Here is a 21,289-nt window from a genome sequence, read left to right as displayed (position 1 = left end):
CAGATTAATGCAGCAAATTGAGGCCAGAGAACCTTAAATTCTCCTCCATTGTCTCTCCACCTCACAACCACTTGTTCTCCTCCCCACCAGGAATTTGCAGCACTTACTAAGGAGCTGAACTTATGCCGGGAACAGCTGTCAGAGCGAGAGGAGGAGATCTCGGAGCTGAAGGCAGAACGGAACAACACACGGGTGAGCAGGGGAAGGCTCTCAACTTTGTTTTGGAATCCAGAACTTGCCTGACAGTGTCGCATTTTGTGTGTTCATGTTACAGAGTCTCTCCCAGAAACCCCCAGCCTGGTTGTATCCAGACGTTTTGATATATAACCCCCATTTGCCTCACCCCAAAACATCCAGAGGGTACCAGTTTGGGGAAGACTGGTCTGTGTGAGATTTTTAAGAGGTGGATGTGGGAGGATGGTGGGATCTTGGTGTTTTAGCAACAGTTGAACATCCTTTTTGGACAGATGGCTTTAGGGGGAGAAATGAGTTATCTCCTGCTCAACTATTTGCTGCAGCAAGAAACAGAAGACTTGGGCCCAAAGCTCAGATGGAACAGGAATTAGGGTACTGTGGATTTACGAATCTCACTTACCTGCAGTGGCGTAGCATGGGGGGTGCAGGGGGGGCCGGCCGCACCGGGCGCAACATCTGGGGGGGCGCGCTCGCACTCGCAGCTCTCTGCCCCTACTAAAATCCACGGGTTAGGGGGCGCAAATTACTTGCCTTGCCCCGGGTGCTGACAACCCACGCTACACCACTGCTTACCTGGCCTGTTTTCAAGGCCAGCCAGGTAACTTGAATTGAGTGGAGCCTAGTACTTCCACCACCATTCCTCACCGGTAAGTTCTTCTTCTGCAGCTGTGGAAAGCTTACTAGGGAAGAACTCATTCTAAGGAAGCTGCTAACGAAACCATAAAGGTACCTTACAGTAGATCCACCATTGTGCATAGGCTTGGTTCACAGATAACGCTAAGGCATGAGTTAAGCATGAGTTGTCCCACGATGACCAAACAAAAAATGACTTGTTTATCTGAAGCTTGTTTTGATTTCCAGCTGCTCTTGCCTTGTGCCTTTGCAGCCTGGTGAGTTCACGTGCAGTGCAGGGCTGCCTACAATTTTGGGGTCTTCCTAAACACAGTTTAAATGAATTACCTAAAAGACCTACTACTTCCTTCCCAACGAAGAGCTTTTATGCTCGCAAGACTAAATGCTTTCCCCTCCGCAGTGACCACAGCTAGATACTTGCAGATTCCTTATCAAGCCTGCCTGTGTGCTTGCAATCAGGGAATACCAGATTCACTGGACCATATTCTCTTGGACTGCCCTTTGCACAGCAGACTCCGCAAACAGATTCTGAGGTTCCTCCTAGCTGACAGGGACAAGGACATTACTGCCTCAGTGGCTTCCTTTTTATTCTCCATCTTACCCAAAAGGGTTCTTAATGAATCATCCCTCTAGGGTGAAGCAGAACATGCCTTGTGACCCTCGACAGCCTCACTCCTGTCCCTTTTAAATTTATCCCAGTGATTTGAAATGTCTGAACTTATAATGCCAGTAAAGGTATTTGTATTGTACTGTATTGAATCAAGTTTCATAAGCCAACAACAAACCATGGTTTCAGTTAAGCTACTAGGCAGGGTTCACTCATAATGCTAAGCCATTGTTTAATAAACCACAATTGAATAAACCATGGCTGAATGTTAGTCAGGCCATATTGTCAGTCAGAACCTGACCATAGCTGAGTACTTGATCTGTCTGATTCATTCAAAGGGACAAGCAAAATAGGTTTTCTTGCACTTACGTTGAAGGGCACTGCATTGAGAAGATTTTCATTGTTCTGGTTCACCACTCTTGAGTTTGCCTATGAGAGTTTCTAAAGTTACCTCTGTAATTGGAGCGTGTGAAGTTTGTCGCAACTTCCAGTTGCAACATTCTTCCAGCTGCATATTCTTTTATTTGCTTCTTCTGTGATGCATTTGCATTTAATGAGCTTGGATCATGTGTGCAGTCACATTAAGACTGGTTTTCAAAGCACACTGGAGTGTTTGTCACTGCTTATTGAATGTTCTGACAGAGTCATAATTTGTGTACTAATCATTCTGGGGTTGCTGTTTTTTTGGTCTGTTGCATTAAATTAGAGGCCTGTTATTTTGATGTTCCTTATGGGGTGTTCTTTTCTTTTTCCCCAAGGTCTGTTTTCCCCCCTATTAGGGTAGGAATGCTCTTTCATTCCCCCTTCTGTTATTATTTTCGCTGATAGAACCTCCCACCACATGTGATAGCAAAACTGCTCCTCCCCCGCCCCCATCTCTGCTTGTTGAGAACTCACTCCCTGCACCCCTGTTTGGCACAAAAGTGGCCATTTGGCAGAGGAGGCCATTTTAGAAAAGCAGAGAAGGATCTGCGTTACAATCTGTGTCTGTTGAGATTTGGGTCCCTGTCCATCCCTAGCTATGTATCTGCAGCCTCGCTATATCTCCATCAATCCTCAAGCACCGCTATATCTGTCTGTCTCTTCTCCCTAGTTGCTGCTAGAACACCTGGAATGCCTTGTATCGCGACACGAACGCTCCCTCCGCATGACGGTGGTGAAGCGGCAGGCCCAGTCGCCGGCCGGTGTCTCCAGCGAGGTGGAAGTGCTGAAGGCCCTCAAGTCTCTCTTTGAGCATCACAAGGCCCTGGATGAGAAGGTGAAGAGAGGGCAGAGCAACTCTTGACAAGGCAGTGGAGCTGGGCTGGTGGGGGTGTTCTAGGAATTTGTCCCAGGTACCAAGCCTGGGTACCTGCAGTGTTAGAAACTCATATAAGCCAGGGGCCAATAATGGCTCCTTAAACCAAGGTTAGGGACATGGGTGGCGCTGTGGGTTAAACCACAGAGCCTAGGACTTGCCGATCAGAAGGTCGGCGGTTCGAATCCGCGCGACGGAGTGAGCTCCCGTTGCTCGGTCCCTGCTCCTGCCAACCTAACAGTTTGAAAGCAAGTCAAGTGCAAGTAGATAAATAGGTACCGCTTCTGCAGGAAGGTAAACGGCGTTTCCGTGCGCTGCTCTGGTTCGCCTGAAGCGGCTTAGTCATGCTGGCCACATGACCCAGAAGCTGTACGCCGGCTCCCTCGGCCAATAAAGCGAGATGAGCGCCGCAACCCTAGAGTCGGCCACGACTGGACCTAATGGTCAGGTGTCCCTTTACCTTAAACCAAGGTTGTAGTCCCCAAAACATAAGGTCAAGTTGCCATTTTGGAGCAAAACGGCTCTAAAGTCTTGCTTTTCAAACGATGGACTGATTGTGATTGATTCTCAGTTAAACATCCGGCTAGTTCAGACGACAACCTTGGGACAGGTTAAGGGCTTTGAGAACTTAAAGAAGAAAAGTCACTTGATTCAGGGATAAGTCACATATATATTGGCCTATTCCAACTTCTCTTCGTTAATGGCGACTGCTCCTGCTCAGGCTGCACAGAAATCCAATTTGGTCCCAGAAATTCCTTCCGATCGTGCAGATAAAATATAATGGATAGAATTCTATGGGACGGGGTGTTAGTGTGTGAAAACAGTCCAGATCCAAGGATCCCCTGATGGTGGAGAGGTCAGCCACCATCCCAGTGCCCAGGCATCTTCACTTGGTTGCAGGTGGTCGAAAGCCAGGTGCAAAATGTGCCTGGCGCCTGGCTCATTTTGAACACTGGGTACCTGCAGCCTGCAGATGATGTTGGACCTCAGCTCCCATCAGCCCCAGCCAGCATGGCCCAATAGTCAGGAATGATGGGAGTTGTATTCGAACAGCACTGGCAAGGTTTCCCCATCCTGCTTTAGGGGTAGTGTCACTTGTGCCATATTTAAATCATAACTGCAGCTATTCTGCCGCCAGCCACTATTTCTGCTGGTTTGAATGAAGTGTAGGAGCCAGAATGAGACCATCGGGGAAGCAGTACGTGGTTAGGGGAAAATCTGGTCTGTTGCCAAAGGTGTGAAAATACCATGCTTAGCAGAGTTGTATACTGGGGGAGGCAGGGACTGTGGGGATAAAGGAAGCTGGCTGTTTCTCTCCTGCCTGACTAACGCCTCTTCGACTCTCTCTCTGGTGCACTGCAGGTTCGAGAACGGCTGCGAGTGGCGTTAGAGCGGGTTGCAGTATTGGAGGAGGAGCTGGAGATGTCCAATCAGGAGGTAGGGAGGAGATTCTGCTCCCGCCTGCAGCGGGAGGTTGGTTGAAATGTGTGCTGTGACCCTCAGGCACTACTATAAGCCAGACTCAGCTGGCGATTCCCAGAGGTTTGCGAGCTGAGATTCCCCACAAGGGGACCGTGGGTTTGTGGGTGCTGGTGTGTGTTACTGACACGGCAGCCCCCAGAGATGAGCAGGGAAAGGGCATAACAGGATGCAACTTGCAAGTCGATGTGGGGGATTGATCTTGGAACAAAATTCCACGCCTCATTCATGAAGGAGATAGCTGAGTCTCTCTTGGGAGAGAATCCTGCTGTTCAGGCACCACCACCGACCAGGCCCTGCCTCTCATACTTGATGGTCCTTTACTGACTTGCACACAGACTCTCTACGAATGCTGATGGAAGTCCAAGGTAGATGCAGGTATTCCCCACCCCACCCCCATTTATGTGCATTCTACTCGAGCACAATCACATATATGCACGGCGCCAGGAAATAATTAAATTCAAACCTGGAAATGATGGGAGAGAGCTGGAGAGTCCTTGTGGCTCACGAGGAAACCCTCCCCGGAGCCCAAAAAGGATGTCAGTAAGGGCAGAGAAAGCTCCAAAGAGACTGCAGGTACAGCAGGGTTTTGTTTATGCTTCTCAGCCTCCTCGCCTAACAGCTGATGTGTGGGGTAGCACCACAGCAGCAACTGCTTTCCCGTGTATCCTCCAGCCTTCTGCTGGCCCCAGAGCTTCAATTCTAGTTGTGATTTTTGGATACAGTATTTTTGGTATGGATTGAAGAGAGTGTGGCAGAGAGGGTGGTCCCCACTTTACGCCATTTCACTTAATTGCACAGGGGTCTGGAACGTAACCCCCATGTAAGTGGGGAGTTGTCTGTACCTAGGGACCATCTTTCTACGCAGGTAGCACTGTGGTCTTGGGCCTCTTGTGCTTGCTGACCAGAAGGTTGGCGGATCGAATCCCTGCAATGGGGTGAGCTCCCGTTGCTCTGTCCCAGCTCCTGCCAACCTAGCAGTTCGAAAGCATGCCAGTGTAAGTAGATAAGTAGGTACCTCTGCGGCAGGAAGGTAAATGGCATTTCCGTGCCCTCTGGTTTCCGTCATGGTGTTCTGTTGTGCCAGAAGCTGTTTGGTAATACTGGCTAAATGCCCCAGAAAGCTGTCTATGGGCAAAGGCCAGCTCCCCAGCCTGAAAGCGAGAGGAGCGCCTCAGTCCCAAAGTCACCTTTGACTGGACTTAACTGTCCAGGGGTCCTTTTCCTTCTGCTGCCCCATTGACAGTAGCAGAGTAGCAGTGGTGGTTCTTTGTGGGAGGAATGTAGCCAACTGCGGAAGACACCTGTTTACTCTCATCCTCTATACATTTGTACCTTGAAAGCTGAACACCTTGGGAGTCGAACATTTTGGCTCCCGAATGCCGCAAACCCGGAAGTGAGTGTTCCAGTATGCGAATGTTCTTTGGAACCTGAGCATCCACTGTGGCTTCCAATTGGCTGCAGGAGCTTCCTGCCTTGGTTTCTGAACATTTTGGAAGTCGAATGGACTTCCGGAACAGATTCCATTTGACTTCTGAGGTACGACTGTACCTGAGAACAAGGTTGAAACTTTTGCATCACTAACCTCAGCCCTTGCCCTGCCCTGAGCCAATTCAATTGCCTCCCCTCCTCCCAAAAGCCACTGCTCAGCTGAGAGGTAGTCACTTTACCTGCGGGGGGGGGGGGGGAGAAGTCTTATCAAGTCCTGAGTAGCAACCCCTAAGAGTGACAGAGGATGGGCGTCATGTCTTTTGTGTGGGAATTAGACTTTCGTTCCCATTGACAGAGTATGAGAAAGATAGCCCTGGGTCGTTTGACTCTTTAGTTCCCTTTTCTCCCCTATAAAAAACTAAACAGAACACTCTTGTTTAAAGTTGAAAGAACATGTAACTTTTGCTCAGTGTACTTGCAGTTGTCAGATTATAATATACAATGCAGACAGATGTTTCTTAAGTTGCTAATGCATCTTACATAAATTAAACTAACTAACACTTACAGACTGACTGATACTCTGACTTTGAGGCAGACAGCAGCAGCACAACACAACATACCTGCTGCTCTAACTGTTAAGACTCACAAGACTGTTAATAACTGAACCAACTAAAATAATGGCCGCAGAGTGTATGACATCACAGGGTTCTACAGCCAATTATTATTATTATTATTATTATTATTATTATTATTATTATTATTATTATTACCCCACCTAACTAGCTGGGTTCCCCAGCCACTCTGGACAGCTTCCGACACATATATAAATGTAATAAAACGTTTCAAGTAATAACCCTTTATATATGCATTTTGCATGCTAACATCCCACATTTTGGTGCAGCGCAGCGGCTGACATTTAACATGGGCAATAGGTTCCCCAGACTGGAATGATTCCCCAGTACGGCTGAAGAGACTATTGTTGCCTGACGCTGATTGCCACCTGCCTTTCATTCCTCAATTTTATTTTTCATTTCATTTTTATTTTTTAAAATATATTTTTATTAAGTTTTACATAACAAATTTAAATTCAAACATTAAACTTCAACATTGTCATTTAGGATTCTCTGAATCCTTCAACTCCCCTCCACCCTTCCCTGGTTACCATTATCAATCTTTTTTCAACTGCTTCTCTTATTTTCTTTATTTTTAAAAATAAGAATCCATTTTTACCATAGTTTTTTTTGTACATTACAAACATTACCCAAATCCTGCCAAAGTTTTTAGTTTATAAATACATTATAAATTTTGCCCATTCCTTCTTTAATTTCTTCTCTTCCTGGTTTCTGATTTTCCCAGTCAATTTTGCCATTTTGGCGTAGTCCATCATCTTCATCAGCCATCCGTCTCTGGTCGGAACTTTGTCTTCTTTCTATCTCTGGACCAGCAGTATCCGCGCTGCTGTCATCGTATACATAAATAGTCGTATAAAATAAAAAGGGCTTTTTATTTTTCATTTTAAACACTAGTGCATCTTCTCCTTCCTTTTCTTCCTCTTCCTGTCTGCAGTCTCTTTCCCTTCGAGAGCAGCTTGCCCGACGCCGATCTGGCCTGGACGACCCCAGCAAAGAGGGAGACTCCCAGATTTGTGTAAGTGGCGCAGAAGGGAATACGGGCAAAGCACATGGCTATCACCAACTCTTCTCTTGTGTGAGGGGTTTATTTGCCTGTGGGAGGTGGATATAGATGCTTGCTTGTTTCAGTGAGGTTGTCAGGGACAGTGTTTGTTTGTTTGTTTGTTTGTTTGTTTGTTTTATTCAAAATTAAAACAAAACATATTATCCAGAAACATATCATCCTTATTTTTTTCCTCATTTTTCCTCCCTCCCCCCGCCCTCCCACACAAAACCCACCCATCCCCCGACTTCCTTCAGTTCCGTTCTTTGATTTCTCTGAGAATGCTGATTTCTGCATGTTACAAAGTTGTATAGATCCTCAAACTATTTAGCTGATTATTATCAATAAAAAAGTTTGTGAATGTTTATTCAAAGCCAGCCAAGGAGTCCAGTTCGCTTTGTTGCGTCTTCAAATACTTTGTAAAGGGTTCCCATTCATCTTTAAAGTCACAGTGATCCTTGTCCCGTAGCTTATAAGTCAGTTTTGCCAGTTCTGCATAGTCCATCATTTTTTCTTGCCATGATTCTTTAGTTGGGGTTTCTTCAGTCTTCCATCCTTGTGCTTTTAGAACTCTCGCGGCCGTTGTCGCATACATGAAGATGTTTTTCAGCTTTTTTGGCAGAGTCAGTGTTTGTGGCATGCCATAATCCCTTTCCCTTCCTTCTGTTTCTCAGGCCAATGGATCCCTTGAGTTGGGGCGCGGTGGCCGAGAATCTGAGCTAGAAGAGGTGTTGGAGCGCCAGCGAGGAGAGCTTTCTCAGCTAAAGGAGCGACTGACCATGCTTTGCCGGCAGATGGCAGAGCTGGAGGAAGAGTTGGCTACAGCCCAGCGGGACCTCATCAAGTCTGAAGAGATCAACGCCAAGCTGCAACGGGACCTCAAGGAGGTAGACGGCCGCAGCTGGAACACTCCATACATTTCATTATAATTATTAAGTACCGTAGATTCCGGCGTATTAGGCGACTGGGCGTATTAGACGACCCCCCCCAAATTGGCAGCTGCAATTTGGGGGTTCGTCTAATATGCCCAGTCGCCTAATACGCTGGGCAGCTCCGTGCCGGGAGAAAGCCACCCGGCGAGGAGCCCGCCCACCTTATACCCGGCATATAAGGCGACCCCCGACTTTTTAACCTCTTTTCCGCGGTTAAAAAGTCGCCTTATACGCCGGAATCTACGGTACATTTATATATACAGTGGTACCTCAGGTTACATACACTTCAGGTTTCATACTCTTCAGGTTACAGACTCCGCTAACCCAGAAATAGTGCTTCAGGTTAAGAACTTTGCTTCAGGATGAGAACAGAAATCGTGCTCCGGTGGCGCAGCAGCAGCAGGAGGCCCCATTAGCTAAAGTGGTGCTTCAGGTTAAGAACAGTTTCAGGTTAAGAACGGACCTGCGGAACGAATTAAGCACTTAACCCGGGGTACCACTGTACAACTAATCCAGAATGCGGCAGCTAGACTGGTGACTGGGAGCGGCCACCGAAACCATCTAACACCATTCCTGAAAGACCTACATTGGCTCCCAGTACGTTTCCAAGCACAATTCAAAGTGTTGGTGCTGACCTTTAAAGCCCTAAACAGCCTCGGCCCAGTATACCTGGAGGAGCATCTCCACCCCCATCATTCAGCCCGGACATTGAGGTCTAGCTCCAAGGGCCTTCTGGCAGTTCCCTCACAGTTCCCTCACAGACACACACACACAGCAATTTTATGTGATTCCTCCCTGGCAGTTTACATCACATTTTAATCAGTGTGTGTTAAAAAGTCTGCCCACAGAGTCTCTCATAAAGAAAAAGAAAAGGCTTTTCAGTTTGTAAGAAACAAGAGATTTGTGTGCAAAATCCAAAAAAGAAGCCTAGCATTAACGCCTCAGCGATGCCTGCACTTGTGTGGGAAGCTTGTTCTTACAACTGGTACCAGCTTTGCTATGGAGCCTGACGACTCACAGAGTGGGATTTGTTTGTGCAGCAGAATACAACTCTGGACCCCAAACCACTGCCTAAAAAACAGGGCGGACTCCCAAGAGCACAAGGTTTGGTCATCCCTTGCTTCACAGATCTGGGCTTTTTGATTTAGAAAAGGGGGGGGAAGACCACAAAGGTGGGGTATGACAGAAGTCGGTGAAATTATGAACAGCGTAGGGAAAGCGAATAAGTACTCTGTCTCAAAGCTACTAACACCTCAGTTTCACTAAAGCAGAGATGAGGAACCTGTGGCCTTGCAGATGTTGTGGGACTCCAACTCCCATCAGCCCCCGCCAGCATGGCTGATGGCCAGGAATGATGGGAGATGTACCCCAGTAACTTCTGGGAAGCCAAAGATTCCCCATCTTTACACTAAAACCTCAAGCGGCCAGCAATAAGATTGCTGGGTGGGGTTAACAAAGGAATGCAGCAAACTGCTGCTCCCTCAAGTAGACAATAAACAGAGAGAGAGAGAGAGAGATCTCCACATGTTATTTAGTGCATGCAAGGCACCAAGAGGGACACGGGTGGTGCTGTGGGTTAAACCACAGAGCCTAGGACTTGCCGATCAGAAGGTCGGTGGTTCGAATCGCCACGACGAGGTGAGCTCCCGTTGCTCGGTCCCTGCTCCTGCCAACCTAGCAGTTCGAAAGCACGTCAAAGTGCAAGTAGATAAATAGGTACCACTCCGGCGGGAAGGTAAACGGCGTTTCCGTGCGCTGCTTTTGTTCGCCAGAAGCAACTTAGTCATGCTGGCCACTTGGCCCAGAAGCTGTACACTGGCTCCCTCGGCCAATAAAGCGAGATGAGCACCGCAACCCCAGAGTCGGCCACAACTGGACATAATGGTCAGGGGTCCCTTTACCTTTACCTTTTAAGGCACCGAGAACCTTCATTTCTTCCACAACTGGCAACTAAAGGAGATGTGTGGGAGTTCCCAGTGTGACTTCTCCATCATTCCCTTCTCTTGTCTGGCGGGGGGTGACAGGCTCTAGCCCAGCGGGAGGACATGGAAGAGCGGATCACTACTCTGGAGAAACGCTACCTGAGTGCTCAGAGGGAGGCGACCTCTCTCCATGATGTCAACGACAAGCTGGAGAACGAGTTGGCCAGTAAGGAATCCCTGTACAGACAAGTGAGTCCCTTACTTCCTGTCTCTCTGTGTCCTCTCCTGGCTGAGTAACCTTGGCTGTTCCCAACACCTCCCTCCTTAAACCTGGTTGTCCCAGGCATCCTCTCTCTACTCTTCCTAAGCATGCAGGTGGTTGTGAAGTTGCCCCTGTCTCTTTCCAGCAAGTCCCTACTGGTGTATGCAGTTCCAAATGACGGAGGTTCATTGCAGCTTCCTCCTCTAGCCCAGCTTTGGTGGACTTGGAAAATCTCATTTCCGGGCTGTTTTATCACCTTCCATAGTTGCACAGGCATCTGGGGCTGGTTTAAGTTCCCCTCCAGGTGCATAAAGCACCCAAATTCCCTGGTTCTTTCCCTGCCCTGCCCTTGTCCAAAGCATCAAGTTTGTTGGGGTCACTGCTTGGAAGCCGTTCATTGACAAGGCCATCAGACTTAACCTTTTACCCTGCGCAGAGTGAAGAGAAGAACAGGCAGCTACAAGACTGGCTGGAAGATGCCAAGCAGAAGCTTCAGCAGACCCTCCAGAAGGCCGAGACCTTACCTGAGATAGAGGCCCAGCTGGCCCAGCGAGTGGCAGCCCTCAACAAGGTACTTGCGCGACGGGGAGGAAGTGGCCAGCGCGCCACATGGCTGGTGGAGGAAGTGGGCAATGAGGCACACCTGCTGGAATCAGAAAAAAAGGAGATCAAATGGGAGTCATGGTTTAACACTCCCCTTCACTCTCTTCTTAGATTAGCCTCAACCAGAGCCAGGGCCTTTTCAACTCTGGCTCCGGCCTGGTGGAACACTCTTGTCTCATGAGACCAGGGCCCTGCGGGATCTGATTTCTTTCCGCAGGGCCTGTAAGACAGAGTTGTTCTGCCTGGCCTTTGGCTTGGAGTCAATTTGAGTCCCTCCCCCTCTTTCTTTTTTCCTTTCTCCTCCTGTGATGAGGCTGCGTTTTAATGTTTTAATGTTGTCTTTTAATCTTGTTTTTAAGTTGTATTCATTCAACTTGTTTTTATTATTGGTTGTTAGCCGCCCTGAGCCTGGTCTTGGCTGGGGAGGGCGGGGTATAAATAAAATTTATATATTTATATTTATATTTATTATTTAGGCAGAGGAGCGCCACGGGAATTTTGAGGAGCGCCTGCGTCAGCTTGAGGCCCAGCTGGAGGAGAAAAACCAGGAGCTCCAACGGGTGAGGTCATGATAGGAAGTAGGGCAGGAGTTTGATGGGAAAGAGGGGGACCAGGAACTGGAAGAAAGACTATAAAGTAGCTCATTGGTGGAACATGTTGCTCTGTGTGTAAAAGAGCCCAGGTGCATAGGCACCAACTCTAAGGGGCCCAGACCCCTTCAGACCCCCTCCCCAATTGACTGTGATGGGATGCCCCAACCTCCCTCTCTGCCACCACCGCATGAGAGTGCAGGTAAACTGCCTGATCATCCACCTGACTCCCTTTCTCCCTCCTCTCTTCCCCTCTGATGGCCTTGGCCTGAACCCTTCGCCCTACGGGGCCCCCACCACACAAGTGATTGCTCCTGGGCCAGCCATCATCCCCCAGTGAGTCCACTGGCTCAGCCTCTCAGCTCCATCCCCAGCTCAGGCAACGCTGTCTTCCTCACCCGGAGCCCAGCTTCCTGGGTTATGGTAGTGCTGGGCAAGGGAGGGAGGAAGGCGGCACAGCCTCTGCCAGGCCGGGGGCCCTCACTCTGGGCTACACTCACCTGGCTCGGGCCTGCCTCCCTCCCTCCTTCCGGCAACCTTCTGGCAGGGCTGGGTCCCCCAATATTTTGTTCAAATTGGCACTCCTGCCCACGTGCAATCCCTGGCAATTCTAGGTAGGGCTGGAAAAGGCCCCTATCCAAAATGCTGGAGAGCTGGTGCCACACAGTGTAGACAACACCAAACTAGATGGACCAGTGGTCTGACTCAGAATAAGACAGCTTCCTGGAATCCGATTTTAGAGAGCTTTTGTGGCTACAGAGGCAATAAAGCATTGTAAAATCAAGTAAGGAAGAGGGGGCTGTTGGATGTGAGCAAGGCAAGATAGTGGGAGGTGGAATCAGAGGTGAAGGTTTCTGGGAGGTGAGTGAGAAAGAGAGAGGCAGGGGTTGTTGCCCTGTCTCCAATGCCTGCTGCCTCCTTTGTTTAAAAACAAAAAACAGGCACGCCAAAGGGAGAAAATGAACGACGAACACAACAAGCGCCTCTCGGAAACGGTAGACAAGCTGCTCTCTGAATCCAACGAACGTCTCCAGTTGCACCTCAAGGAACGGATGGGGGCCCTGGAGGAGAAGGTAGGGTGTGTGGGCTTGTGGTGAGAGGTTGGGACGTGGTTTGGGGAGAGCTGCTTCGGAGCAGCCATGTGTCTGCTGTCCCTGTGCTCATCAGGTGGGTGGAAATCAGAGGGAGGAACTGTCAGAGCCAGGAACTGTGGCGGGGAGATAAGGATTGGCCCTCCGGAAGGCAAGAAGTTGAGGTGTCTCTGGAGCACAGACTTCACCTGTTCGAACCTCTTGAGGTCTTGAAGGGTGGTATTATCTGAAGCCTTGCCCTAACAATTTGACCAGATGAAAGGCCATCAGCCCTATTCGCATACCCTCAGCAACCACAGCTATGGCAGCCATGTTGGTTTTCTGAAATACAGTCCACTGACAAGTAGATAAATAGGTACTGCTGTGGCGATAAGGTAAATGGCGTTTCTGTGCTCTCTGATTTCCGTCATGGAGTTCCGTTGTGCCAGAAGCGGTTTAGTCCTGTTGGCCACATGACCCGGAAAGCTGTCTGTGGACAAACACCAGCTCCCTCAGCCTGAAAGCGTGACGAGCAATGCAACCCCATAGTCGCCTTTGACTGGACTTAGCCGTCTAGGGGTCCTTTTACTGGGAACTGTGGTTTTGGATTACTGTGAGTAAAGAAGCATGGCCACCATCACAAAAAACAAGATGGCAGCCATGTGTTTTTTAGTCATAATGCACCAAAATTTCCGTTTCCATGTACTTCAGGAAAATAACTGCTAGTTCCAGTCATGGCAACCACCCACCCAGATGCCAAGCTAGAAGGGAGCCCAGGAGGTTCTCCACCAAGGGCCCTCATGTGAGGGACATTTAGGACTCTCAGTGTTAGGCAATTGCTGTGATGGTTTTGTCTGCCATTGGGGTTGGTCTTAACAGCAGAGGCTACTGCAGAGAAGAGGCCGCAGCCCTTCAAAGCAGCTTCAGTCACCTGATGCAGAAAACCCACCTGGGTTGAGTCTTCCATGCGGGGTGATGGAGAATATGGAGCATTTGGGAAGGGAGGGAGGAACATTCTCTTGCTCTCACTAAACTCTTTCCTTTCCCCCCCATCAAGAACACACTGAGTGAAGAAATAGCTAACATGAAGAAGGTTCAGGATGAACTACTGGCAAACAAGGTGAGGCTAATTGTGGCTGAATTACTATCAGAGAGGGTGCAATTCACTAGTCATGAAATCTAGAAGGGAGAAGAATGTTCTGAATTTGTGGGGTGAGCTAAGGGCTAGAGGAAGTGGAAGGGAAACTTCTGGGAGTGTCTGAGGGCTAACAAACTGAGGCAGAATCCTGCTAAGATGGAGGCATTGTGGGTGAGTGGTTTGCCTGTTTGCAAGCTGGAGAGTTTATCAGTTTGGGTCGGGAATGCATACAGAAGAAACAGGTGCATTGTTTTTGGGGTGTTCCTAGATCCATCCCTTTCACTGAAGGCTCAGGTAACCTCCGTGGCAAGGAGCCCCTATTATCATTTTCAGTTGGTATGCCAGCTACACCTTTTCCTGAACATGAGTAGCTTTGCCACTGTGACTCACGTTTTGGTAACCTCACGATTGGACTACTGTAATGCACTTTGTGTAGGGCTTCTCTTGAGACTCATACAGAATGATGTGGCCAGGTTGTTGAGTTGAGCACCTAGAAATGGGCATTTTCCACTCTTGCCCATATTCCGTGTAATACCTTTCTCTCTGTCATATGTCGTTGGCATCCATCTGTCTTGGGGGTGAAGTCAAACTTCTGTGTCAGCAGCACCGAAGTAATCTCCCTGGGCAGTGTGTATGGGGGTCCTGGGCTGCCCAGACGACAAGACCTGCCTCTCAGCCTCAGCGATGTGGTCCAGAGGAAAGCAGAGCAATACCTTTGGTACCAGTTTGGCTGCAGGTGTTGCCGGAAGGAGGTGTACAAGGCCCTGTCCAACGATCTTGGGGACTCGGGATTTGTGTAGAGTTTCACTCCTTAGCCTTTTACAGTGGTACCTCTGGATGCGAACGGAATCCATTCCAGAGCCCCGTTTGCATCCTGAAGAGAACGCAACCCGCGTCTGCACGTGCGCGGGTCACGATTCGCCGCTTCTGCGCATGCGCGTGACGTCATTTTGAGCATCTGCACATGCGCGAGCGGTGAAACCCGGAAGTAACACATTCCATTACTTCTGGCTCGTCGCGGAGCGCAACCCATAAATGCTCAACCTGAAGCAACTTTAACCCAAGGTATTACTGTATTACACTCTTCTGCGTTCATCTGTTGTATGCTGCTTAGAGATAAATAAAACAATCTATTTTAGAAATACTATATCTTTAAAAAAATAAATATGATGGAGGGCTTTGAAGTCTGCTAGGTTGCTTCCAAGTTTTTTTTTAAAATAATATTTTTTATTAGATTTCCATTACAATAATCCAATAATAGCCTCATTATAACAATACCAAATTGTAATACAATTACTAATACCAATCATTCAGATGCCAAATTATATAATTTAGGTGGCCCCCACGTGCTAGAATTGATGGTTTGATGATTTACTTTATTTCTGCGTTCCAAAATCTTATTAATTTCAATTACACTCCACTCAAAATAACAATCCCTTATACAACAACTGCAATTCTAACGACTTCCATTTGTATTGACACATTAAATGATCTATAAACGTACGGGTGAAGCATTCAAACGATATCCTTGTTCTTCCTGTGTGCGGTAGTTATTCTGTCCTTGATGTTTCTTCTTGTCCTTGTAAAATATTATGTCTATCTTTTCCTGGTTGTTGCTGTTGCTTCCAAGTATTGATGGCCTTCTTTGCACATGTCCTACAGGAACAACTCTTAGCTGAAATTGAGAGGATGCACATGGAGATAGATCAGTTACGCGGGCGACCTGTCTCTACCTACTCCCGGTAAGAAGGCTCCTCCCCCTCTCAAATTACATTAACCGGTTTAGTGCAGCCCTACCCACAAAATGTCAGGATTTCAAGAAAATCTTGTTACCTGGCTCCCAACGGGCTGAGTACCTGAAAGTCTTATTTGGTTCAGGGGGGACTGGTGGGATAAAGCCCCTCTACTTGCATGGTGGAGACCCTCTTCCTGACCATCCTTGCTCACGCTTCTCATTTTTCCTGCTCCACGGAGGTCCCTGCCGGGCAGCGCGTTGGAGCTACGTTACTCCCAGGCGCCCACGCTGCCCGTGGGGGCCCACGTGGACCATTACAGCAGTGCTGGTGTGGCAAGACGTTCAAAGAAGGGCCGCTGGACCGTCAAGGATGAGGCTACCAAGGTACGGGGTTGCTGTCTAGGGCTGGGCATGAGCTTTGAAGAGGGCGGGACAGGGCACCCAGAGCTGGCCCCATACATTTTGGCACGTGGGGCGAATCACAAAATGGCAGCCGCCACCCACCAGGGAAGACGGGGGTGGCAGAAGATCAACATCAGGAACAAGGGTGGGAAGAGGCCATCGGCGCCTCCAATTCACCAAGTGGCCACTGTAGAGTCTGCATTGGGAGAAGGGGGCTGCCAAGGGGGTGGGCACATCCGGTCTCCAAGCAGTGTGCCACAGCTGTTGCTGCCATCATGGCAGCAGCCATGGGTGATGCATTCCTTGGAGTTTGGATCTGCTGCCCCTGCGAATGCTGCTGCCCGAGGCAGTTGCCTCACCTTGCCTCATATGTGGGATGGCCCTGGGGGCACCCAAAAAAAAGAGAAAGGAGTTGGTTTGGAGAGCTGGGATGGACCCTTATACCTACGGGACCGCCTCTCCTGGTATGCCCCATGGAGGACCTTAAGGTCCATAAATAGCAACACCCTAGAGGTCCCGGGCCCTAAGGAAGTTAGATTAGCCTCAACCAGAGCCAGGGCCTTCTCAACTCTGGCTCCGGCCTGGTGGAACGCCCTGTCTCATGAGACCAGGGCCCTGCGGGATCTGATTTCTTTCCACAGGGCCTGTAAGACAGAGTTGTTCCACCTGGCCTCTGGCTGAGAACCAGTTTGATTCCCTCCCCCTCTTTCTTTTTCCTTTCTCCTCCTGTGAAGAGGCTGCATCCTAATGTTTTAATGGTGTATTTTAATCTTGTTTTTTAAATCAATTGTATTTTAATCAACTTGTTTTTATTATTGGTTGTTAGCCGCCCTGAGCCCGGTCTTGGCTGGGGAGGGCTGGGTATAAATAAAATTTATTATTATTATTACTAGCAAAGGTCTAGTGCTTGTATCACTGGATTAGAACACTTAACATTCCAGTTGCATTACAGTAGGAGCCACAATTGGCAATGGTGGCAAAGGAGATTTCCAGAGCGACAAAGCTATCGCTGCCATAAACTCTTCCAGGCCCTACCACCCTCCCTGCATCCGACAATTCATTTTTGTTCCTTCTTGAGCCTGTGATTTTCCATTCCCCATCTCTGTCTTTTCAGTGGTGGCACTTAGAATGTGGGATGCCCTCTCCAAATATGGAGGCCCACCAAACTCCATCTATTTTAGCTTTTAGACATCCGTTAAGGATGTTCTTACTCGGGTGTGCTTTTTAACATACAATTTTTTTTTAGCTAATCTGCTCTATCCTGCTTTTAATGTGGCTGCTGTTTTAAGACGTCTGTTTTCATCCCGATTATCTTTTTAATGTTTGTCCATGTCGCTATTCTTTATGGCGTGTTTTTTATAAGGTTCTTTGTCTATGTGTGTGCATGATCTAAACAGAAAAGTGGGGCGGAAATGAAGAAAAAGGCCAGAACTAGACACTCTTGTGGATTCATGGCTTTAAATGGATAGTGCAATGGGGCCTGACAGGAGGAACTGTTGCTTGTGGCAGGGCAAATGGTATAGAGCAGTAGTTACATTACTTTCTCCCCTCACATTTTTTTTCTTTCTCTCTCTCTTTTCAACCTCAATTTCCACTGGACACCCGCCTGGTGAGTCTCCCTCTTGACATCGTTTTTGTGGCAAAGGCTGAGCTCACAGCAGTGCAGTGCCAGGGATCAGGGCAGGGGGTGAGGCGAGATGAGGGCCTTGGTTTCCATAGCAACCATGGTCCCATCACCACCCAACTGAAGTCTGTGCTGCCCTTGAGGGGTTTTGCTGTTCTCTCTGGTGGATATCCAAATATGTCACGGGGCAAATGGACCGCACCCCCTCCATTCCCCTTCTTCTTGCTTTTCCTCTGCAGGTGGAACCCTCTCAGGAGTGGGAACGCGCTCAACAGGCAGCTGGAGGCCCTTTCGAAGGCGGCTTGGACGGCTCGGATGAAGACGAGCGTGATCCTCTCTTCAGCTCAGCCGACCTGCTCTCCCCCAGTGGGCAGGCTGATGTGCAAACCTTGGCCATTATGCTACAGGAGCAGCTAGAAGCCATCAACAAAGAAATCAAGTGAGTTGCCTCGGCCCTTTGCAGCAAGCCTGCGCAAGTATTTTCCCATGATGCACCTCTTTGCATTCCTGTCATTGAACATAGATAATTGCATACCCTCCAACATTTTCTCCAATGAAAATAGGGACGTCCTATTCCATAATAACAATAACAACAACAATAATGTTATTATTTATACCCTGCCCATTTGACTGGGTTACCCCAGCCACTCTGGGTTGCTTCCAACATATATAAAAACAATAAAACATTAAACATTAATAAACTTCCCTAGTCAGGGCTGCTTTCAGATGTCTTCTAAAGCTTGTATAGTTACTCATCTGCTTGGCTCGGGGAGATACCCTCCAACATTTCTCTGATGAAGATAGGAACATCCTAAGGTAAAGTGGGACATTCTGGGATCAATTCAGAAACTGGGATGGCTTCTGTAAATCCCTGGAAAATAGGGACAGTTGGGGAGGGTCTGTGATAATGCCTTGTTTATTCCTAAATTTAGGGCATTTGATTCAGACAGAGTTGATTTGGTGTTCAGGAAATCGATGAGGCTTGTTAGTCATGACAACTAACTTTTCATATTGATTTCAGTGGGACCTCAGGGCAAGTAACTTAGTCTGGATACAACCTAGAAGTTTTGATTTTTGTTTAAAACGCACATTATTCAGGTCATCTTAACGTAGATTACTGATACACTGCAAGTTGTTCTGTCTTTATGGATATTTATTAGTGCCTTGTTTACTTGTTCAGTTGTAGCTGGTTTTGTGTGCCTCTTCTGTACCTGTGCATTGTTGGCAAGCATTGAATTTCCTATCCGGTGCTGAATTTGGCAAACACTCTATCTATCTATCTATCTCTATCTATCTATCTATCTATCTATCTATCTATACATACATACACAGGGGACGCGGGTGGCGCTGTGGATTAAACCACAGAGCCTAGGACTTGCCGATCAGAAGGTCGGTGGTTCGAATCCCTGCAACGGGGTGAGCTCCCGTTGCTCGGTCCCTGCTCCTGCCAGCCTAGCATTTTGAAAGCATGCCAGTGCAAGTAGATAAATAGGCACCGCTCCGGCGGGAAGGTAAACGCCGTTTCCGTGTGCTGCTCTGGTTTGCCAGAAGTGGCTTAGTCATGCTGGCCACATGACCCGGAAGCTGTACGCCGGCTCCCTTGGCCAATAAAGCGAGATGAGCGCCGCAACCCCAGAGTCGGTCACGATTGGACCTAATGGTCAGGGGTCCCTTTATATACATATACACACACACACACACACACACACACACACACAGCAAGAGCAGCAAAGGCTGAGAAAGCAGTTAGTTTCTAGAACTCATGATTGCAAATTTATTTGGGAAACTGGATTAGGAAAGCACAATAAATGAAGCAAAAGGTATTCAGATCCACTTTGTTTACTGAGTGAAGATTTCGAAAAGGGCAAGGTACAAAGAGAGAGAACAGATGGCCGTGATTACCCCAAAATTGCTCACGCTTTCCCCCTCTGCTCTCCTTGTTAGGCTGATCCAGGAGGAAAAAGAATCCACAGAACAACGAGCAGAGGAAATTGAGAGCCGGGTGACCAGCGCCAGCTTGGACGGGTCCCTGGGACGCTACCGCTCGGGCACTTCCATCCCTCCCTCGGTCACCAGTTCCACCCTGGCCAGCCCGTCTCCCCCCAGCAGCGGCCATTCTACTCCCCGCTTGGCGCCCCACAGCCCTGCTCGCGATGGAGAAAAAATGGTGTGTTGGGAGTTGGGCCAGGGACACGGTGGGCCTTGTCCACTTCCTCTGTACTTTAGATTTTGAAAGATTTCCCCTCAGGAATCTTTGTGTTGTGTGTGTTTATTCTTAAATGAGCACAGGAAAGCCCCTCGTTCACGAATGATTGGTTCGTCTGGTCCAGTATGGTGTCAGCAGAGCAGCCCTTCAAGGCCTCAGGTTGAGGGTCTTCTGGGCCTTTCTGCCAGTAATCCTTCAATTAACGGTGCCAGAAAATGAAGCCCACTCAGGGGTTGTGTGCCTCAGAATAATAGAAGCCTGGGTGGCAGCTGACCGAACGACTTGTTGGCTTCCTGGAGGTATCTGGGTGGTCATTGTAGGAAACAGGGTGGTCCAGTGGCATAGCTGTCAACTGTCCCTTATTTGGTGGGAAAGCCCCTTATCCCAGCGCTGTGTCCCGCTGCTGTCCCTTATTGATAATATCCCGTAAATTTCCCGGGTTTCAAAGGAAGCAGCTCCTCTCCTTCCCTCTCTGCCGGCCAGGGAGGAGGGAGGCTCCAACTGTGTTGCTTGGCTGCATTGCTCACCCAATAAGGAGTCTAAGAATGACTGGGGGGTGGAGCTTGCATGCCTTGTGCCGATCAAATCAGCCGCGTTGCCTGGGGACTCGCCTTTGCTTAGCGCTTCCTAGCGGAGAGGTGACGGTGGTTTTCCTTGCTGCATCCCCTTTGCCGGGTTGCTGCGCTGTGGGAACCACCGCTTGAGGCTTCGTTTTGGCTGCTGGCTGGGCTTTCTACCTTTGGCTCAGAGGGGCTCAGAAGTTAAACACACCTGTGCCCTGAAAATCCCTTATTTTGGCTGCTGATCCCTTATTTTTGGGGCTGCTGGTCCCTTATTTTCAAATCTGTAAGTTGACAGCTATGTCCAGTGGGCCTGCTCATTTGTTATGGACATGAGTAGGAACGAGATTAGGAAAGTGAGGGTGAGTAGATGAGTGGGCTCCATAATGTTTGCAGCAGGCCGCTGAGGCAGAATCAGATGCTCAGGTAGTCAGGGGCGCACACAGGTTCCTCAGGTGCTTTGGTTGGTTGCTGGAGTTCTCAGGTTGGGAGGGTCATAAAGTTGTAAGCCTCTCTTGACTTGAGAGATTCCCAGAGTGGCAGCCTTCCCTCTTCCCTAGCAGCGCCATGCAAGTCTCTCTTTTTTCTGCCTCTTCTCCCTCCCAGCAGAACCACGTTGCCAAGGAAGAGGGGCGAGGGTCCGAGGAGAAAGCCCTGGCCTTGTGTGAGCCCCCGGCTCCCTCCACCCCCCGCACGATGCGTCTTGAGCGCATGACCCAAGCCTTAGCTCTGCAGGCTGGATCCCTGGAAGACGGGAGGGACCTGAGGACCAGGTAGGTTGCAAGGGGTGGGACAGGACAATAGGGATCTTTTAACTTATTATTCAGGCCACTTCTCCCAGTATGAACATAACTGGAGCCTTTGGTCTTCCTCTGAGGTCTTCAGGTTCCCCCCTCTCATGGAGGTTTTTTTTGGGGGGGTAACGAAGG

General features: G+C 48.8%; 1 protein-coding gene across 13 annotated transcripts in view; it reads left to right on the top strand.

Moving 5' to 3' along the window:
• Positions 1–21,289, top strand: part of PPFIA3 (PTPRF interacting protein alpha 3) — a 61,512-nt gene that overhangs the window by 23,518 nt on the left and 16,705 nt on the right. For 4 of the 13 annotated variants that reach the window (XM_053362745.1, XM_053362751.1, XM_053362746.1 and 1 more), the window contains exons 3-17: positions 91–192; positions 2,529–2,693; positions 4,095–4,169; positions 7,209–7,289; positions 7,991–8,203; positions 10,273–10,419; positions 10,869–11,003; positions 11,512–11,595; positions 12,567–12,698; positions 13,753–13,815; positions 15,496–15,575; positions 15,808–15,952; positions 17,834–18,033; positions 19,539–19,761; positions 20,967–21,133. In XM_053362745.1, coding sequence (XP_053218720.1) covers positions 91–192; positions 2,529–2,693; positions 4,095–4,169; positions 7,209–7,289; positions 7,991–8,203; positions 10,273–10,419; positions 10,869–11,003; positions 11,512–11,595; positions 12,567–12,698; positions 13,753–13,815; positions 15,496–15,575; positions 15,808–15,952; positions 17,834–18,033; positions 19,539–19,761; positions 20,967–21,133 — 2,012 coding nt within the window. The remainder of the gene's footprint in view (positions 1–90; positions 193–2,528; positions 2,694–4,094; positions 4,170–7,208; positions 7,290–7,990; positions 8,204–10,272; positions 10,420–10,868; positions 11,004–11,511; positions 11,596–12,566; positions 12,699–13,752; positions 13,816–15,495; positions 15,576–15,807; positions 15,953–17,833; positions 18,034–19,538; positions 19,762–20,966; positions 21,134–21,289) is intronic. The other 9 variants (XM_053362747.1, XM_053362741.1, XM_053362753.1 and 6 more) reach the window with 8 other exon arrangements.

The sequence above is a fragment of the Podarcis raffonei genome, chromosome 13 (assembly GCF_027172205.1).
Source record: "Podarcis raffonei isolate rPodRaf1 chromosome 13, rPodRaf1.pri, whole genome shotgun sequence".
In the NCBI taxonomy this organism is placed as follows: Eukaryota; Metazoa; Chordata; class Lepidosauria; order Squamata; family Lacertidae; genus Podarcis; species Podarcis raffonei.
The sequence above is the reverse complement of the archived record's forward strand: the minus strand, read 5'-3'. Positions and strand labels throughout refer to the sequence as shown.